Source organism: Chiroxiphia lanceolata, chromosome 6 (genome assembly GCF_009829145.1).
Source record: "Chiroxiphia lanceolata isolate bChiLan1 chromosome 6, bChiLan1.pri, whole genome shotgun sequence".
In the NCBI taxonomy this organism is placed as follows: domain Eukaryota; kingdom Metazoa; phylum Chordata; class Aves; order Passeriformes; family Pipridae; genus Chiroxiphia; species Chiroxiphia lanceolata.
The window spans coordinates 43,255,696-43,274,271 of NC_045642.1; the positions used below are offsets into that span (position 1 = coordinate 43,255,696).

The 18,576-nt window shown below is 40.9% G+C and overlaps 1 protein-coding gene across 25 annotated transcripts in view; it reads left to right on the forward strand.

Moving 5' to 3' along the window:
- NRXN3 (neurexin 3) overlaps window positions 1–18,576 on the forward strand; it is a 1,006,081-nt gene that overhangs the window by 258,548 nt on the left and 728,957 nt on the right. For 24 of the 25 annotated variants that reach the window (XM_032692472.1, XM_032692493.1, XM_032692495.1 and 21 more), the window contains one exon: window positions 18,268–18,569. In XM_032692472.1, the coding sequence (XP_032548363.1) occupies window positions 18,268–18,569 (302 nt within the window). Of the gene's footprint in view, window positions 1–13,744; window positions 13,841–18,267; window positions 18,570–18,576 lie in introns of those variants that run through there. The other variant, XM_032692482.1, reaches the window with a different exon arrangement.

Below are 18,576 nucleotides of genomic sequence, written 5' to 3' on the forward strand. Positions count from 1 at the left end.
GTTGTAATTCAGCCCATTGAAATAAGCAATGAAGTTGGTTTGTAATCACATGCATATTATAAGTGTTATAAAAATAACCTGCTTGAACTGGTCCCTAATCTGTTATTACCTCTCCCTCTGTGCTAGTGTTCAGTGTAAGCACATCAATATGAAACAGTTAGCAAACAAACAGTCCTTTATCAGAGGTGTATGTTGATCCCGGTGGAGGCTTAACAGCTCACGCAGGCAGATGCAGCAGTGGGGAAATAATTTATAAACTCAGATGTTACAGGTTATGGATTGTGTTTATGAGTTACTGATTCACAAAAGATGCAGCCAAGGGTGTGAAGGAGGGCTGGAGCCATTGACATTTGAAATTCAACCCAGGAAATGGTGCGTTCATCTCTAGCACTACCCAGGGAGCTTGGGAAGAGTCCGAGAACAGTTTAATGAAAAATGCAAATGCTGAAAGAATTTAAAATAATAGCAGGTGAGCGATGCTGGAAGGAAGGTACCTGACTTAGACTGTTACGTAATAGCAAATCACTCTAAAGCAAGCTAGATTTTGAATTTACCTATTCAAAACCAAACATGTGTACACTTTTTAATTCTGATGGAAAGCAAGGTAACCTAGTGTATTCACTACCCTAGTCTGAGTTGTGAGCTGCCTTGTATTTCCTGAAGGGCAAGGTGATGCATGTGGACAGCTACCATGAAGTAGTTGATGGGAAGTATGCTACATGCTTGCCTGGTGCACAAAAACATGAGTGTCCAGGCTCTCAGTCAGGGTCACTCCTGAATGCGCTAAAGCCAAGTCTGAAATTGCTGTTATGTCATTATTCCCCTTTAAAACTCCCCCTACAGCTAAGAAGGATTCTGTCCCAACTGCATTTTAGTCCTCAGTGGTTATGGAATGTTGATGCAGAGCTGTAGACACAAGATACAGTCTGTTCTAGAGAGAGGTCTATCCATTAGTTGTAGGAATTTCTCTGTTTTATGGAGGTCTAAAAGCAGACACAGGTGAAGTGTGGAGGTTCATAAGCCTGCAGGGTTGCAACACCTTGAAGGATAAGCAGGACTGGCCACATTGCCCGTGTCCTTCATCACAGCCTGTTCTGAGTGGTGCTTGCATGACTATCAGAAGTTGTACCTGGTGGACAGTTACAGTTCCTGTCAAGGATCATTTCTGTCTTTTGAGGCTGAACAGCCTCAGTTCTACCAGATGAAGCAATTTCAGCACATATGTATAATCCACACTAGAACCACCCAGAACTAAAGGTACTTTATGGAGTTGCTATGGTTCTTGTAGGAGCTTGAAAATGAGTTCTTAATTTACCTTCACTGAGAAACAGAATCTTAGATGCCATCAAGCTTGTTCTACTAGATGCTATGAAATACTGAGGTCAGCACTAACCTTTTTTTCTGCTGGTATCTCTGCAGCTTGAGAACTTTTTTTAACTTGCATTCATTGTGGAGGCCATTCAAGGAGACATTGCTGGTGAAGACTGTACCAACTCTGTGGTCAGGTTTATGCATCATGGTATGGTCAAGCCAAGCAGATCGCAGAAGTTCAAAATCTAGTAACTCGTCTGTAGGACAAAGAAACAGGAAAGTAATTCTCCAAAAAAAATTTATAGACAGCAGCAGGAACAACTGTGATGTTCTCTGGGCTGCAGATGGCGAAGCTTAATGTTGTAAGTTGTCAGGTAACCATACAAAAGCTTTCACTATTGGTTTATACTATGTGCAGTGAGTTCTCTTCCAACTTTGTCCTCCCAGACTAGTTAAGTTATGCAGTTTTCTTTTGTTCAGTCCCTTTGTGAGACTGAAGTATAGTTGCAAGCAAGAAGAAGTTGTGTAAAATTGGGAAAAATACTGGAGTTTCTTTACTTTTTTCAGTCCAGTTATCCCGGTGTAAGGAAGAAGCTGCATTTATATGTATATGTAGATAGATCAATTATATAAATTAATATAATTATATATAATTTTCTCCCTCTTATTTTTCCTAGCTCTGCATAGCCAACTGAGTACTGAGAAACGAAGTTATGCCTTATTCTGATGTTTTAACAGAGCAGCTCTTAAAATTATGGTGTGAAGGCCATATTCTGCCAACAGTCCTTCTTCAGCAGCCCCATAACAGATCATGGCATTATGTAGGTTTGGGTGGAACTTGGTCTGCCAAACTTCTGTTGCTACAGATATTATGAAAAAAGATTCCAGTTTCTCTTTGACTTCACAAAGTAGTGGCAGACCTAGAAGTTACAGGGGCAAAAAAACCCCCAACCACTTATTTTTATAGGACTGAGCATATTTGACCAGATAGCTGTCAAGAGGCAATTAACCTGAAGGCTCTGGAGGTGTAGTGGGTTGACCTTGGCTGGATGCCAGATACCCACTAAAGCCATTCTCTTACTCTCCCTCTGCAACCGGACAGAGGAGAGAACAAAAAAGGGCTAAGGATTCATGAGTTAAGAGCTGGGAGGGGTCACTTACTGATTACCTTCACGGACAAAACAGACTCAAAGTGGGGATAGTGCTTAAATTTGTTACTAATAGGGTAAGAGCCAAATAGTGAGAAATAAAACAATCTTGAAAACACCTTCCTTCCATGTTCTCCCTCCTCCCCCTCCCAGCAGTGCAGGGGGACGGGGAATGGGGGTTGTGGTCAGTTGTTGTTTCTGCTGCTGCTCAGGGAGAGGAGTCCTTCCCCTGCTCCCGTGGGGTCCCTCCCACGGGAGACAGTCCTTGATGGACCTCTCCAGCATGACTCCATCCCTTGGGCAGCAGTTCTTCCCAAACTGCTGTCCTGTGGGTCACTCCTCCATGGGGTGCAGTCCTTCACGAATGCGCTGTACCGATGTGGGTCCCCCTCAGGGGACACAAGTCCTACCCAGGAAAAACCTGCTCCAGCGTGGGCTTCCCTCTCCATGGGCTGCAGGTCTCCGGCAGGACCCTGCTCCAACTTGGGCCTCCCACGGTGTCACAGCCTCCTTCATGCATGCATGCTTCAGCCCCTGCTCCAGCATGGGCTCCTCCATGGGCTGCAGGTGGGTCTCTGCACCCCGATGGTCCCCCATGGGCTGCAGGGGCACAGCTGCTCCACCACAGTCTGCACCAGGGGCTGCAGGGCCTCAGCTCTGGCACCTGGAGCACCTCCTGCCCCTCCTTCTGCACTGACCATGGTGTTTACCTTGTTTCCATGTTCTCACTCCGCTCTTCCCTGGCTGGAATTCTTTCTGCCCCACAACCTTCTGTTCTTAAATATGTTATCCCAAAGGCGTTACTATTACTCCTAATTCCTTGGCCTTGACCAGCAGCAGGAAGTCCATCCTGGAGCCGGCTGACATTGGTTCCACTGGACAGGGGAAGCTTCTAGCAGCTTCCAACAAAAGCCACCCCTGTAACCCCACCCCCCCGCTACCAAAACCCAGCCACAGAAACCCACTACAGGAAGTTACAAATTGGCAGAGTCAATTTTCAGAAGTGTCTCATGTTTTAAAAATGTAGTGATGCTTTTCACACAGCAGGGGCTTCAATGATCCTTCATGCTGGCCACGTACAATAATGTACAAGAGTTTGCCCTATGGGTCTTGACCAAAACTGCCATCCCTCCTTCCCAAAATCTCTGACCAATTTTCAGTTCAAAAATTACAAAACCCCGGTGGTGGTGGGTTAATGGAGTTGTTAATGTGTGGGGAAAAGAGTGACAACACTTCAGTAAAACAGGAGTTGGAAAATATTTATAAAATATACAAATACTCCTGGTGTTTAGCTTAAAATAAGAGTCTTTGCTATTAAAAAAGAAACCAAGTCCCAAACCCCAAAAACACAGAAATCAGGATCCTCCAGGGTGAACTCATCTCCAGGAAAATAATGGTAGCACCTTTTTGAACTGAAAGAGAAACACGTTTTTCAGTGCTAGCTGTAGCACAAGGGCAGTGTCACATTTCCTGCAGAGAGATTTGGAAAGTAATTTTTATAGCAGTTGGGCTTTGCTTGTAAGAGTAAGAATTACATCAGTTCTGACCTTCTAGCAACAGGCTTAGGAAAAATAACATGAACACAGATACCAGCGTGATCGCTGTCTTACATCCAGCAGTATACCTTCACTGATTGCCATAAAATTGCTCCTTATTTTTATCAAGGCCAGTGAGTTCAGAGTTTGGCTTATAGTACTGAAGAGTAGCTGGTTTGGCTGTTGTTTTTTATTGTTTTTTCATTGATATCCAATCTTGATAACTTGTACAAGTCTTTAATAAGATTGTGCTACCCAGTAGCTTGAACTAATGAAAGCAGCTGGGCTCATTTTTGGTACTATCACATCAAGATATGAAAGTTATTTTGTTGATGATATGAAGTTACTAATTTTGAATGAACTGATAGAATAGCTGTTATCTGTTATTCCAAATAGCATAGATAATTTCAGAAATTTATGAAAACAGATGAGCTGATAAGTAAAGATAATTGCCATATATACTAAGCATCAATTTTTATTGCATTGAAATAAATGCATATAATATGTATATATTGAAAGACCACATGGGAATAGCTAAGAAAGAATTACAATCGCAGTATAATTTTTTCACTTAAATAGAAAACCCCTCCACTATAGTGAATATTTATTTTTTTTTTTTTCATTATTTGTTGAGGTTTGAAGAGACTTGTATACTTCCTGTGATTAGCTGGAGTACTTTTGTGTAAATACCTTTTCTTTTCATTAGCACTGCTACCAGACAGAGATGGAAAACTGGAACTTTTATTGCACTGCTATTAAGCTTCTGCCACTCTTTGACCTTAGATAACTTTCTGTACCTTTTAACCCACTCCTATGTCAGTCTTGTCTGGGTTGCATGCAAAATCGTCAAAAGCACGCTTAGTTTTCAAGTGTCTAATCTCTTAGTTTACAAGTGTCTAGATTAATTAAATGCTGTGTCCAGATGACTTCTGTGGAGCTTCTGGCAAACTTCTATTCTGTGAACTTTCCTCAGTGTTATCTAGCTCCTATTTTGAGCATGCAAGGAATTATTAAAATCAAAGAGCATGTCCCTTTTAGTGTCTCTGCTATTGCAATGCCGTATTAGTAAAAAACCCAAAACATTGGTAATGGTAGGCCATGTTCTTTTGCACATACAGGGAGACTACTGCACAAAAGATGGACATCTACTTTTTCAAATTGGCATGTGAATCCTGTGTGCCTAGGATCTGCTCTTGAAATCTCAGATATGTTAGTCTTGATCATCAAGCATGCTAGTGGCATGTAGTTATTGTAGAAAATCGTGATAGTGAAGAGACATTTCATAAAATGTAATGTATATGGTTTGCCCAAGTCGGATGCTGAGGTGGCAGCAGAGCTGAGAACATGTAGATTTTCTCTGAGCCTTTCCTGGGCAGCAAATCCCTTGGACAGGTACCTAGACCGTCCGCTTTAGGTGTTTGTGCCTTCCAAGAGAAGCAGTCTCCTTCTTAATTGGAACTGGAGTTGCACTCTTCGTGGGATGGTCCTCCTTATTTAGAATGGACTACTTGATAGGTTATATTATTTTTGATGTTTCTAGCTGAGGCACATTCAGTTTATTTTTTTTAGCAAATGTGTTAATCTGTGTTCTCTTAAGAGCTAGTTCCACAACAGCAGAAGTATAGGAGGACAGGCTGATACTTTTTGTCATCTCCTCTGCTTTGTGTGCTTTTGTTTTCTAGTAAGAAACTTAGCTCTTTCTATCAGCTTTGCATATATTTATTGAGACGTATTTATTTGTGCATGGCCTTAATGTCATGATATACCTCACAAGAAGGTTCCCTGTTCTCTGTGCTTTCCTCTCTTATTTTACATGGGCCTTATTTTTGCACATAGCTTTGCTATGGCCAAGCTGTAAAGACGGTAATAAAGCATGTGTGCATGGCAAAATAAGGTGGACTGAAACACTTATATAGATGCTTTCTGTCATTTTTATGTGCATTCCTCTCTTCCTTCTGATGTAGTGCTGTCTGTAACGATCTACAGTCTTCCTTCAGCTTTGTGTTTTCAGCATTGTGTTAATTGTGTGTAGTGTATGGGTTTTTCAGCAGCGTGCAGTGGGAAAGGTCAGCTGTCAGAAACAGGCCTGTCCACAACTGATAAGGCGTTCGAGAGATTGGATTTGACTCATTAAGCACCTTCCCTGTAGACATGGAGTCTGCTCTGCCGCAGAAAAAAAAACTAAATCAGGAAGGGAAAAAGCCCAGGATGAAGTTGGAGCATGCGCCAGAAACACTGGCACACCCTCCCTCTCGCCCCTGTGCGCAGTGCCAGAGTTTGGTATGCTTCTACCACGCTCACATCCTCACGCACCGTGGACATCTGTGCTTACGCCCTGAGATTGCGTGCATTCACTTCAGTACCAACACCTGGGCAAGACACACATGCATTCATTTTCTCTGTGTACATATGTGTGCATGTAAGTCCTTATGTGTGGGTGCTCTGAAGTTACATGAGGGCGATGCATTTCATTCCTACCCTCAGATGTGTAAATGATTTCACACTAATGGCCTGCTTCCTTTCATGCTGTAACAAAGGGCACACCTCCTCTTTATGTGTATATATTGTGTTTGTTCAGATGCACTTTGCCTTACACAGAAACATACTGCGCAACTGTCTTGTCTATGCTGCATATACATGTCTACTGCCCTGGCTTCTGTACAGACATAGCAGGAGCCTAGCCTGTTTCTCATTGCATACAAATGCACACATTTTTGCCCCTATATAATTACTGGTCAAAGCTGCTCTGCCAGCTTGTAACAGTCTCTCGCCTGTGGCTTTGTTTTGAGAAGAATTGTTCTGCCTCAAATTGGGTTTGGATATTGCTACTTCCATAAATGGTTTTAATGATATCTCACAACGAGCATAAATGAAGGGCAGCAGTAGTGTTTGGCACTGTATTTTGTGATCCTGGCAGTACCGGGGTTCCGCACAAATACACTGTCCAGTAATACAGAAGCTGTACAGACATTACTGCAGCCTCTGTGATACCAGTCTCATGCGCTGCTCTGCTCTCGTCTCTCTTCCACCTCACTTTTGCTTTTCACCTTCTTTTGCATCTCCCCTTTCCCATGGGCATGGCTCTCAATACCGCTCGCTGGTATTGAAAAGGATAATTTTGTGGATCATTATTGTGTTATTACAGTGATTAGCAGTAACTATTTTTCTACTCCCACTTTCCTCTGGAAGGATGCCCAAGGGGCTCCCTGCTCAACAGCAAGCGCGACGCTTGCTGGAAGGCTGCTGCCAGCACAGGCCCGTGAGTACGCAGCAATGCACATGTTCACCTCTGGCAGTGCTGCCTCTCTCCCTCCTGCCCCTTTTTTGCACTCTTACAGGAGTTCTCTAAAATACTGCTCTCCAACGGAAGCAGGAATTTCTCCTTCTATTGAGCTCCTTCTGTGAGCTTTTGTTCTGAATGCACTTTTCAACTTTCTCTCAGTGTTGGTGTAAATAATTTTTGTTCATTCCTGTGTCAGTATTGGAAGACTCCCACTGACAGTCCCCCTATTTTTTTTCCCTAAGCAGGGCTAATCATACCACACAAGTAGGGAAGACTGTGATAGCTACCTAATGTTCTTCTTCCTAGTGGTACGGCTCTATGGCTCTTTACTAAGGTCAGAATATTTTAGGAAAGACCTTGTCTTCAGTATGGTAAAGAACAAAAATGCCACAAGTGCACCCTGTTTCATTAGCTGAATATTAGTGCTCTTGAATCTGCATGCAGTAATAAACAGGTCTAAATATTTAGCATCCAGATTATTATTTGGTGTTTGACTTCTGATTTTTAATAGGCTAGAAGGGTAAGGATAGCGTGGAATTGGGAATTACAACTTGGAAATAGATTGCTGCTGAAGAAGAGTAAATCTCTCAGGGGGCGAATCTAATGTTGCTTGTTGCTTCATTTAAAAAAAATCAAACATGGTATGTATAAAACGATAGCACTTTTGGTTAAGAATAAGATAAATAAGATAAAAAGCTGGTGAATTGAGAGCTTAGCTGTATGTTTGTACACTCTTACCCTCCTGTTCTCTCACATATGCTCTAGAAAGAGGGGCAGATGGGCTGGGTACCAACCCAACCGTAGAGGTGGTCTGTATGAGAGCAGAGCTGGTGAATATGTTGGATCTTGAATTTTATGTTCATGGTGCTGTGATGTTCTCCCTCTCTTGTCAGTTTGCACTTTGCTGAATGTTCAGACTGTAGGGAAACGTTTCTACTGGGTGGTGTGTTCAGAGACTGGCATCCTTAAGTTTTAGAATTATGCACCAGGAAAATGAGAAAACTATAAGAAATGCAGAGTGAAATAAAAGCATAAGAAAAAGCAGGTACAGCAGAATTACATAAAGAATTGCCCTCACCTATATTTAGCAGTGAGGAATATAGGGGAGGTCTTATGCCCAGCTCATCATAATAGTATCTTTTGACAGAATTAGTAGAAACACCCTGCTTTTTCTCTACCTTCTGGAGCTGAGAGAGTAGAAAAATTGTTCAGAGAAATGAAAAGAAATATACTTTGTCCAACCAAAACAAATTGTGAATTTATATGACTATATCAAATTCTTTCAGGCAAATTATTTTTAAAATTGATTTATTCAGCTTCTTTCATTTCAAATAAACATGTTTCATGCTTTTATTTTAAAATTGAGCTCTTTTTTTAGGAAATGCATTTTTAAGGAAATGTAAACCAAAGTTTTAAATTTCATTTTGGATTAAGGAAGACATTGTCATAGGATTGGTTTTTTAGTCTCTTTGGCCAGTTGATCAGGACATAAATAACATCAGAGCTCTAAGTACACAGTGCCACAGTCAGACCAGTACCTGGATTTTATGGTTTCTTTGGCAGAAAATGCAAGATCACTCACTGATACCAGTACAGTGTTTGTTACCAGTACAGTTGTTTATATTTAGCAAACAATGAAAAATAGGTGGAGAGGAGTATGCTTAGGACATTGTACATTGCATATACACTGGATTGGCATGTGGCTTTTCCTCACAAGTATGGAACATTTCTTGATTTGCAGAGAAGTTTTATTAAACTCATAGGGCATTCTTTTCCCGTAGGTCTCAAGGACGTAACCTATATTTTTGTTCTCTTTGTAGTACAGATGGAGACAGCTGAGGTTAATTAAGTGCCTCAGGTTGCACGGTAAATCAGTGGCAAAGTTGAGGATAAAATGCTTGTGTTCTGACTTCCACATCTCTAGTTTGTCATTTAGATCAATTCTGGTGAGCAATTTAAAAAATTATGTTGCCAACCATATGCTATAATCTTTTGTAGACATATGTCATCTTATTTATTAATTTTCATTATTGTAGTACTAATACTTTTACCATCAAAACAGTTTTGCAAAAAAGTCTTTATGATTGCATTTTTCAGCTCTTTTGTGTGATATTGGAACAAATTCTCCAGACACTTGTTTTCTGTTTCCCTTTAGAAAAAGACAGAAAATGTGGTTTAGAGAGTCACTAAGGAATCTGTGGATCGTATTATTGACAAATCTAGGTTTAAATAATCTCTGTGTTAAATATGTGGACAAAGTAGGAGATTTTGTGTGATGTATCTGATTTACTTTTTTTGGTCTCAGAAGAGATTTTGTTAAAGGACAGCAATATACTGTTGAGTGAAGAGGAGATTTCCAGTGTTGGGAAGCAAAATAGCTTTCATTTGTGTGAATATTTCTTTGTTTAGATGATATGAACTTCAACTGTATATTTAATAGGTGGATACTCTAGAAATTTAAGGCAGTCATGCATCTAACAGGCTACTAGCTCTATCACATATGTGAAAGTGATATATGGAAACTGCTTTATACATTTAGTACATGTCAACTGTTTTGAGGATCAGGAGCCTTAGGGAAAATTTCTCCTTTTTTGAGTTAAAGATTAAGGCACTGTTATCCCTCTTCCTTCCCTTTGCTCTCTGTCTTTGCTGTGTATTCATCAGGTGAGCTAAGTCACTCTGCAGGGCTGGTTCTGGACCTCTTAGGCAATGTTTGCAATCCCAGGGGTCAGAGCCTTCTCTGTCTTGGAGCCAGCCCAGAGAGCATCATTCAAGGACACAGGCAGCCACAAACAGAGGTGGAACGTGCAGCTCCAGAGCTCTTGTACAATATCTTTAGGGAAAGCAGATCTTCTTCCTGTTTTCATTAACAGCTTTGCTGCACAGGGAAATAATAGATAGTTAGGTTTGACAAAACCCCCTGAACACTCATTGTATTGCCAAGTCTCCTTGATCTCTTCTGGGCTTAAATTTGAGGACCTTTTAGCAAACATTTTCCTTTAGACTCAAAGAGTAACGTGTAAAGCAGCAGATAACAACAGAGAGGGCGTGATTCATGCTAGGCACTTGATGTTCTCTGGTGTAATAGTAATGTTTCCTTTGCTCTTACTGGTGAAGTGGTAGAGCTTTTTGTGTAAGATCAGAGCAGCTTACACTACATGAAAATTTGAGTTTGGCACTGAAATAACACTGACTGTTGAGTTCATCTCACCTCTGCTGTGGGCTCCTGGACTAATGTTACTCTGCATCTCTTAAACATGATAAGAGATGTTGTCTTGCATTAATTCTTACCTACACTGTTTCTGATTTTGTGCTGATTCTTCTCTGCTTCCAAGTTACATATTAGGTAAGAATCAGAATGCCTGAAGAAACAATAAATGACACTATTTCTGAAAAATGTAACATTATCCAGAATGGTTTAAAGTTAGTAAGCATTTGGAAGACTACTTTTTTTACTGTGGGACTCAGCTGAGTACTTAATTTTCTCCTTTATAACATCATTCTATGATTTTACAGACAATTTTTTTTCTAACAGCAAAAATCCTTTTCCTTTTGAAAATTTATTTCCATAATTTCCTTGAGGTTTGAAGTAATATTCTTTTTCTAAGGATTTATCAATGCAATCAGTTCAGTCATCTCATTATGACATTAAGATGACTTACATGTTCTTACTTTACAGTTTGTGGAGTATCAATGCAGGATGTGATATGTCTGTCAAAGCTTCCACATATCAGTATCACTGTTGGTAATGCTTGGAAGATGCTTCATGCACTGATGAATGTTTCGTGCACTGTTTCTAATGTATTTAAATAACTAAATAAGCTCTGTAAGACTTTTCAAACCAATTTTTGCTTTTGACTATTGAGAGCACAAAAGTGTGTTTGGGAGGGAGAAAGCATGGGATCTTATTAGTGAGTTTGACGAGTGGTGTCACTGATTCAATCAGGTGGTGTGAAGAATGATTAGACCAGAAAGAAAATCAACTCTTTGTATGTATTGTTTTTCCTGTCCAAAGGCTAGAGAGGAGGAATGCAACACGAGGATTTCGACAATTTAATGGAGGATGCAGTAATCTGCTGTTTAGCTATTACTGGAGTCTGTCACCATGTCTTTAAAATAACAGCCTGACTTTTACTAAACTATCCAGCTTTGTTTTAATAACATGAATCTGGGTGAGCTGCTTTGACTGCATCTGAGGGCTTTCAATTAAGGTTTCAGCATTCAGTCACTGGATAACTGTTTCAGAGGGTGATGAAAATTGTTCACCTTTCTTGTCCTTCAGAGGTGCTGGTGGACTCATTTTATGTGATGTTTGACATACAGTTTCTCCTCCCCTAACTTCTGAGGGAATATCAAATACATGTGAAAGTGATTTGAAACATAAATTATTCATTGTTCTATAACGTTGTATAACGTTGTTGAGGATGATAGCTATTATAGATGACTCCCAGGACAACCCTTCTGCCCAGAACAGAATTAGCTCCTAGTAGAGTTCATGGGGGTTTGCCCAGACTGGAATGCTGCCCCATTCTTTGGGACGTGATGCCTTGATCTCTTGTGGCTCATCGTCTAGAACAACTTCTGAGTCTACTTCCTGCTTAGTTCATGTGGTTCATATGTAGAATTTATTCTTTCCAGACGTTGTTTGGGTCAAAAAATTTCCTACAGCTCAGTTAGAATTTTAAAACTTTAGGTCTATTGTTTATGGTGTAAGAATTAGTGTAGAAAGGAGGAAAAGATATACCACTGGCGCAAAGATGTTTAGTCAAGTCCATATCCAGCTATATAGTTACCAAGCTGGAATAACTGTTAATTTCAGCAGTACAGGAAGATTGTCACAAAATTTCTTCCCAGAACCACCCAATTCAATTACTTGCTGGGATCACGATATTAGTCAGTCATCCCATCAGAAATAAATTAGTTTCCTTGTGTTAAATGTCATGCTACTGAAAACACAACTGATGCCCCAGTGCAGTAAGTTCAGAGCCATAGTAAGTTTACAGCTCTGCTGTAATACTCTACTGATTCCATGAGCATGGCCTCAGGTGAGGATGGTCCATCATTCAACCAGCAGTACTAGTGCCAAGAGTGAGAACTTCTGGCTTTTCTTTTTTCTTTTTCTTTTTTTTTTTTGCCTCTGTGCAAGTAGTTTTTCTGCATAGCAGTATTTTATAACACTCATATATCTTTTAATGCACTAACTGAATTATCCACGATACCTTTTGAGTATGTTGATATTTTTTCATAGATGTCCTGGATTTGCAGTGAGGTTGATGGTTTTTGGGTTGTTTTTGTTTTCATTTCCTCCTGCCATGGTTAGTGGTAGTCCTCTATTTTGATAACAATTCTGTGGTTAGTGGCCAACTTTGGAAGCATTTTAGCCTTAAGACAAGTTGTATAACTGTAGGATTTTCCAAAGTTAGAGAGCTGTTAAATGATAGGGAGAAAAGGTTCCTGTAAATACTATTTTCCTTGTTGACCTCTGTTTGGCAGAACATTAAGGGACTACCCAGTTGTTCTGCTGCCTACATCATTAATGCACACTGCTTTGGCAGAAGCCTCATGGATGGCAGTGTTAGACCATTCCTGGATTATCAGACAGCACCAGCTCTTCTATGCAAAGCACAACAAACCACTCAGGTAAAGTAAATCTCACTGAACGATGGAGTGGTTATTAATTTTGAAGCAGTGCAGAGAGTTTGCTTTTTTCACTAGCAGAAGACATGCTCTGATGTTGACTGTAAACCAAACCCCAGTAAGATAGGAAGAGCCTCAGAGTACACCTGTAATGTAGTGGGTTTTGACACAAGGTGAGAAGGTGAGCAGCTGACTCTTGGTTTTAGGAGAGCTACTTGAAGTTTTCTTCAGGAGACTTCAGGAAAGTCACTGCCCATTTTATATTTTTCTAAATATTTCTTAATTGTGTTTGAGGCCAAAAATCCTGTTACACGAGATGCTGCTTTTGTTGAATATTAAATTTCATGCCCCTGAGCAGAATTAGTGCTTCTAGAGTTTGCTGTTTTCAACTTCACAGTCATGAAGTATTTATTTTCAGGCATCATCCAGAACTTTGGAGGCTGCTTTGCTTCACATCTTAGCTAGGTTGACTTCCTGGCAGGACTGGAGAAAAATAGGAGTTTGGTTTCCCTCCACAAATGTATGAGAACCTCTGGAATGAGCCCAGGATGGGGAGATAGGAGCTTTTGAACTCAAATGCTTTGTCTGCTATTGATTTTTCTCAGTGGCCATGAATAAATCCATTAAATGTTGGTGCGTTGGTTTCCTCAGACATAAATCAAACTGTCAAGATTTCCTACCTCCTAGTGATGCTGTGAATTCTGAATATTTGAGTCCTCCTTTGTAGAAAGAGCTCTGACAGGAACACATAGCAACAGCATTGCACATAAAAACTGAAACTAAAATTACCATCTGGCTTTCCTGATCAAGCAGTATAGCTATACAGTATATGGAAAGATCCCCAGTCTTCACCTCTCCTGGGAACCTGAGACTCAGCAAGCTCTGGGGTTTCACCAGGGATGAGAAGAGCCAGGAACTTGGCTTAGGTACTTATTTGCAGTGCTTTTGTTTCTGTTCTTGCTATCAACCTGCAATAGGTACTGATGATTGTTTGGGGAATTTGAACAGGTATAGGTTTGAGACTTGCAAAAATGGCTTTGCAGTGGGGTGGTTGTGGTAACTGTTTAATATGCTAGGTGTGTCTGCTAGCAGTTGGTCAGAAAAGGGTAACATTTTACCATGTAAAGTCATGGGTATCTCCATTCTTTCAAGGAAAAGGTCTGTGTAAGTCAGTTTGAAGATTCTGGGTTTTGCTTCTATTCTGGTGATTTCTATGAGTCTTGAATATGTCAAGGGTTTAAGTCTGAGTGTGGAATTTTTCACAGGTCTTGGATCTTTGAAAATCCTACCTGCTGCAGTGAATTTAGTTATGTGAAAGAGTTACGAAGCAAATAATGGGCTTAGATTAATATTAACAAGTTGAGATGGAATATTTGATTGTTTATATGTGCTAACCTGCTTTCCAATTCTGATTTTTGCAAATCTGTTTAGTATTAACTGAGTTAAAAATTAAATCATGCAACTGATGCATAAATCAATAGTTTTCAAACATATCCTAAATTCTGTTTTAAGTAAATGTTATTTCATGCAGTTGCATTGTCACGCCTGAACAACTAGATCATCAATTCCTGTAAACATCACCTACTATATACAGGGTTTCACATCACAGAAAAATCAAGATTTGATCTGTTGCTTCATGTAACATAAACCAAGGATTCCTGTTGACTTTGAGTTGGGCCTTGAGTTTAGCTTTTCTGGGTTAGCAGTGTTGCTGTGCAGAAGCTCTTTGGTACACTACCACTGTTTAAGGAATATAGAAGCCCTAAATATCACAGTGCTATTTGTGGAACCTTGTGCACAAGGATCATGAGCTAGCAAATAACAAGTGTTTCACTGCTCTCTGGTCTTCCAGGCATCACCAGACTGTGCCTGAAAGTATACAGAAATACTGTGAGACCTGCAGCCTACTCAGGGCTTTTTTCTCCTCATTCGTTGTGGAGAGAACCTGTATCCCTTTTCCCCCTTCATGCCCTCTGGTAATTTTCATGTGTTTTTTGTTTAGAGCTGTCATGTATGTCAGAGCATCCTAACAGTTTGGACAGTATGGAGAAGCCACGCTTGGTAAAAAGCCTTTCACGTGACCTGACACAGGCTACTGTGTAGTAGCTTGGAGAAATATGCGGTGAAGCTCTTCAGGGCACAGCTTAGGCTCTGACCACTGAAGCTTTTCATGAGACTGGTAAACCAGTCATCCACATGGCCACTGGTAAACTGTTGAGGAATCAGTGATTTGGGGAACACAGTTTTAGAGAGAGTGTGTTGACCTTGGGAGTTATGCTTATGAGACGTGTGTTGAACAGGCATGAATTTGGATTGCCCAGTGAACCCCAGAGAGATTTTAGTGTGTGGTGATCTGCAAATTTGAATGTCTGTCCAAAGCAACCACAGAAGGAAGAAAAAATCCCCATAACAAAATATGAAACAGAAATAAATGACATTCTCCTATGAACAGGAAGGATACAAAGATGGATAAGGTGCAGAATCCCATCTGTAATAAGGGTCAGCAGCAGATGACTGGAGGGAACAGGCAGATGATGTAGTTGCATGCAGAGGTTGATGGCACCTTATATTAAAACCAGTGGTACAAGTCAGAGTAATATCTCTTTGAATTTGCTCTGCTCTATTTTGATGAGTATGCAGTAGTTGCCCTAAATTACTGTTTAGATTTCTAATATGCTCTTGGCCTTCTCCTTTGTACTGAGTACATCAGTAATATTTCATTTCAGTGACTGAGAAAAGGTAAATGAGCCCTAGTAATATTTCTTGTACTGAGTGAACAATCAACCCATCATGCCCCCCTTCCCAAAGACAACAAATGTGTATTCAGTGCTTTGTACATCTATGGTTGTGGGGAAAAGGCTCATAATGATTGTGTTTGACTCCTGCCCTCACTGGCTATTTGATGGGAATTTCCCACAGGTACATAGAGCATGTGTCTAACTTGATTGTAACACATTCTCTTCTGATGGATCAGGAGTGACTAGGCAGGGGAATTATCAAAGTGGGAAAGGGTTGTTAAGTACTTGGCTCTGACTTCCAGAACTGCAATCAATAGCAACCCTCTGTGCTTAGGCTGGTTTAACACCGACACAAACATTCAGCACTTCTTGCTGAGCAGGTAGTTAAACATATTCAGAATAGAATCACAGAACCAAATAATTTGGAAGGGACATCCAGAGACTGTAGTCCAACCACTAGCTCAGAGATGGTCCAGTTAGAGCAGGCGGCTCAGGACTGTACCTAATCAAGTTTTTAATATTTCTAAAGATGGAGATTTCACAGTCTCTCTGTGCCCTTCCTAGTGTTTGACAATCCTCAAGATGAAACATTCCTCTGTATGGAATGAGAATTTCTTGTATTCAACTGTATCTGTTGCTTCTCATCCTTCTTCTGCAGACCTCTGAAAAGAATTTGGCCCTGTCTTCTCTATGGTCTCCCATTAAGTCATTGCAGAGAACACTAAGATTTCCCTTGAGTTGTCTCTCCTTGAAGCAGAACAAACACAGTTCTCTCAGGTTCTCCGTACACCTCACCTACCTCAGTGCCTTGGCAGCTCTTTGCTGGACTCACTCCAATATGCTGAAGCCATTTTTATACGAGGGAACTCAGTACTGGACAGAGCAGTCCTAATGTGATCTCATAAGTGTCCACTGGGGGAAGAATCACTTTCCTCAGCCTGCTGGCTGATTCTTGTTAATACAGCCATGGATGCATCTGCCCTTTGCTGAAAGGGCAAGTGCCGCTGACTTGTGCTCAGCTTGTGTGCTGGGACCCTCAGGTCTTCTTCTGAAAAGCTGCTTTTGAGCCACTTGGCTCCCAGCGTGTATTGCTGCATGGAGTAATTTGGCTCCTGTTTGCTTGCAGGAGTATATAGACACATGGTCTGCTTACTTAAGTACGAACACACATACTGCCACAAAAGGCTCTGCTTAAAGCAGACCTATCACTTGACAATAATATATGTACAAGGTGCAACACTGTACTGTTTTGTCACCATTGTTTTATGCTATGAGGGCATAGATTTTACTATGTAGTTATTTTCCAAGAATGGCTGTGACAGCAAGTATTTTCCTTTCAGTCTTGTACTAATAAATTCTGTCTCATCTGTATTAGGATTACTAAATGAGACAAAATGAAACAAAAAAATACTATTAATGTCAACGGAAATAGGACTAGCCCTTGCCTCATGCAGTAACTTCTAAGCAATGATAGCTTGACTGCTTCTACTATCTACTGCTCAGACTTGCTTTCACAGCTGGGAGTCAGGAAGGTGCTGCGTTACTGAGTGGGGGGACCCTTTTCCCCCAGATGGCACTGGTAGGAATGGGCTACAGACAGCCCTCCTGCAAGCTTTCCTATCACTGTCTTACACTTCTTCCACTGGACAAAACTGGGGTATGCAACTGGCTCAAGTCACATAAGTGCAATATGGCAGCAGAACTGGCTTTGAAGGACTGGAACACCAGGTACTGGGAAGCAGACTTCTAGTTCACACAAAGGATTTTTATGATATTCAAATGCTGCCTCCAGTTGCTAAGAAATTAGTGTACTGGCTTTCCTTACTGTACATAGGAGATTTTTTTTCCTAATGAGGAAATATTTTACGTCATGTGCTGTGAATAATCCCCCCGTGTTTATTTTTGCTGTATGAAGAAGATGTGCTTGTCTAGTACAGATTTCCTGGACAAGGTGATCAGACAGGCAAAGTTCTCAGATGTGTTTGCCAGCAACATTACTTACATCTATGGACAAAATGTTTTATGTGGACTTCCCTCATACTGTTGGAGGAGGAATCTATAGGACACTTCATGTGGCTCTCTTGCCTGCTTGGTCTCTCATTCAGTTGAAAAAAAGAGCAGCTCTGTTAGGATTATATTCTATGTGTCTCTTAAATTGCCTGTCAGATGGGTTAAAATAAGTTCAGATGGCATTAGTGCTGAATCTAAAATGCTGATTTTCGGGAAATGGTGAAGACTTTTTAAATGACACATATGTGGTGGTCGTGTTGAGAACAGTAGAGCTTTCCATCATTCTCCCAAAAAGGATGTGAAGTGCCTTATTAGCAGGCCTTAAATGTTTTTCCTAGACTTCACTGAATGCTGTTGAATGGTCCCTATGGTGACAGTGCTGCAGTGAAGCTGAAAACACAGCAGTGAAATTTGTCAGTATTGAGGACCCTGAAGTTAATTCTCTTGATAGTCTTGTTAGAAAAGGATCTGTACAGCCATTAGCATGCCATGATATATAGCTGTACAGTAAACAGTGCTGTGGGATTGCTTAGAAATTTCTTGACAACCTTAAATCTCTTCTTGGCTGACTGCTGAATAGGTTTTTTTTTCCCCTTCCTTTCCAGCACGAGATGAGAATATGGCCACTTTCCGTGGTTCCGAATACCTTTGCTATGACCTGTCGCAGAACCCCATCCAGAGCAGCAGCGATGAGATCACTCTCTCCTTCAAGACATGGCAACGCAACGGGCTCATTCTGCACACCGGCAAGTCAGCGGATTATGTCAACCTGGCCCTGAAAGACGGTGCGGTCTCGTTGGTCATTAACCTGGGGTCTGGGGCCTTTGAGGCCATTGTGGAGCCGGTCAATGGCAAGTTCAATGACAACGCGTGGCACGACGTTAAAGTGACACGCAACCTGCGGCAGGTAATGG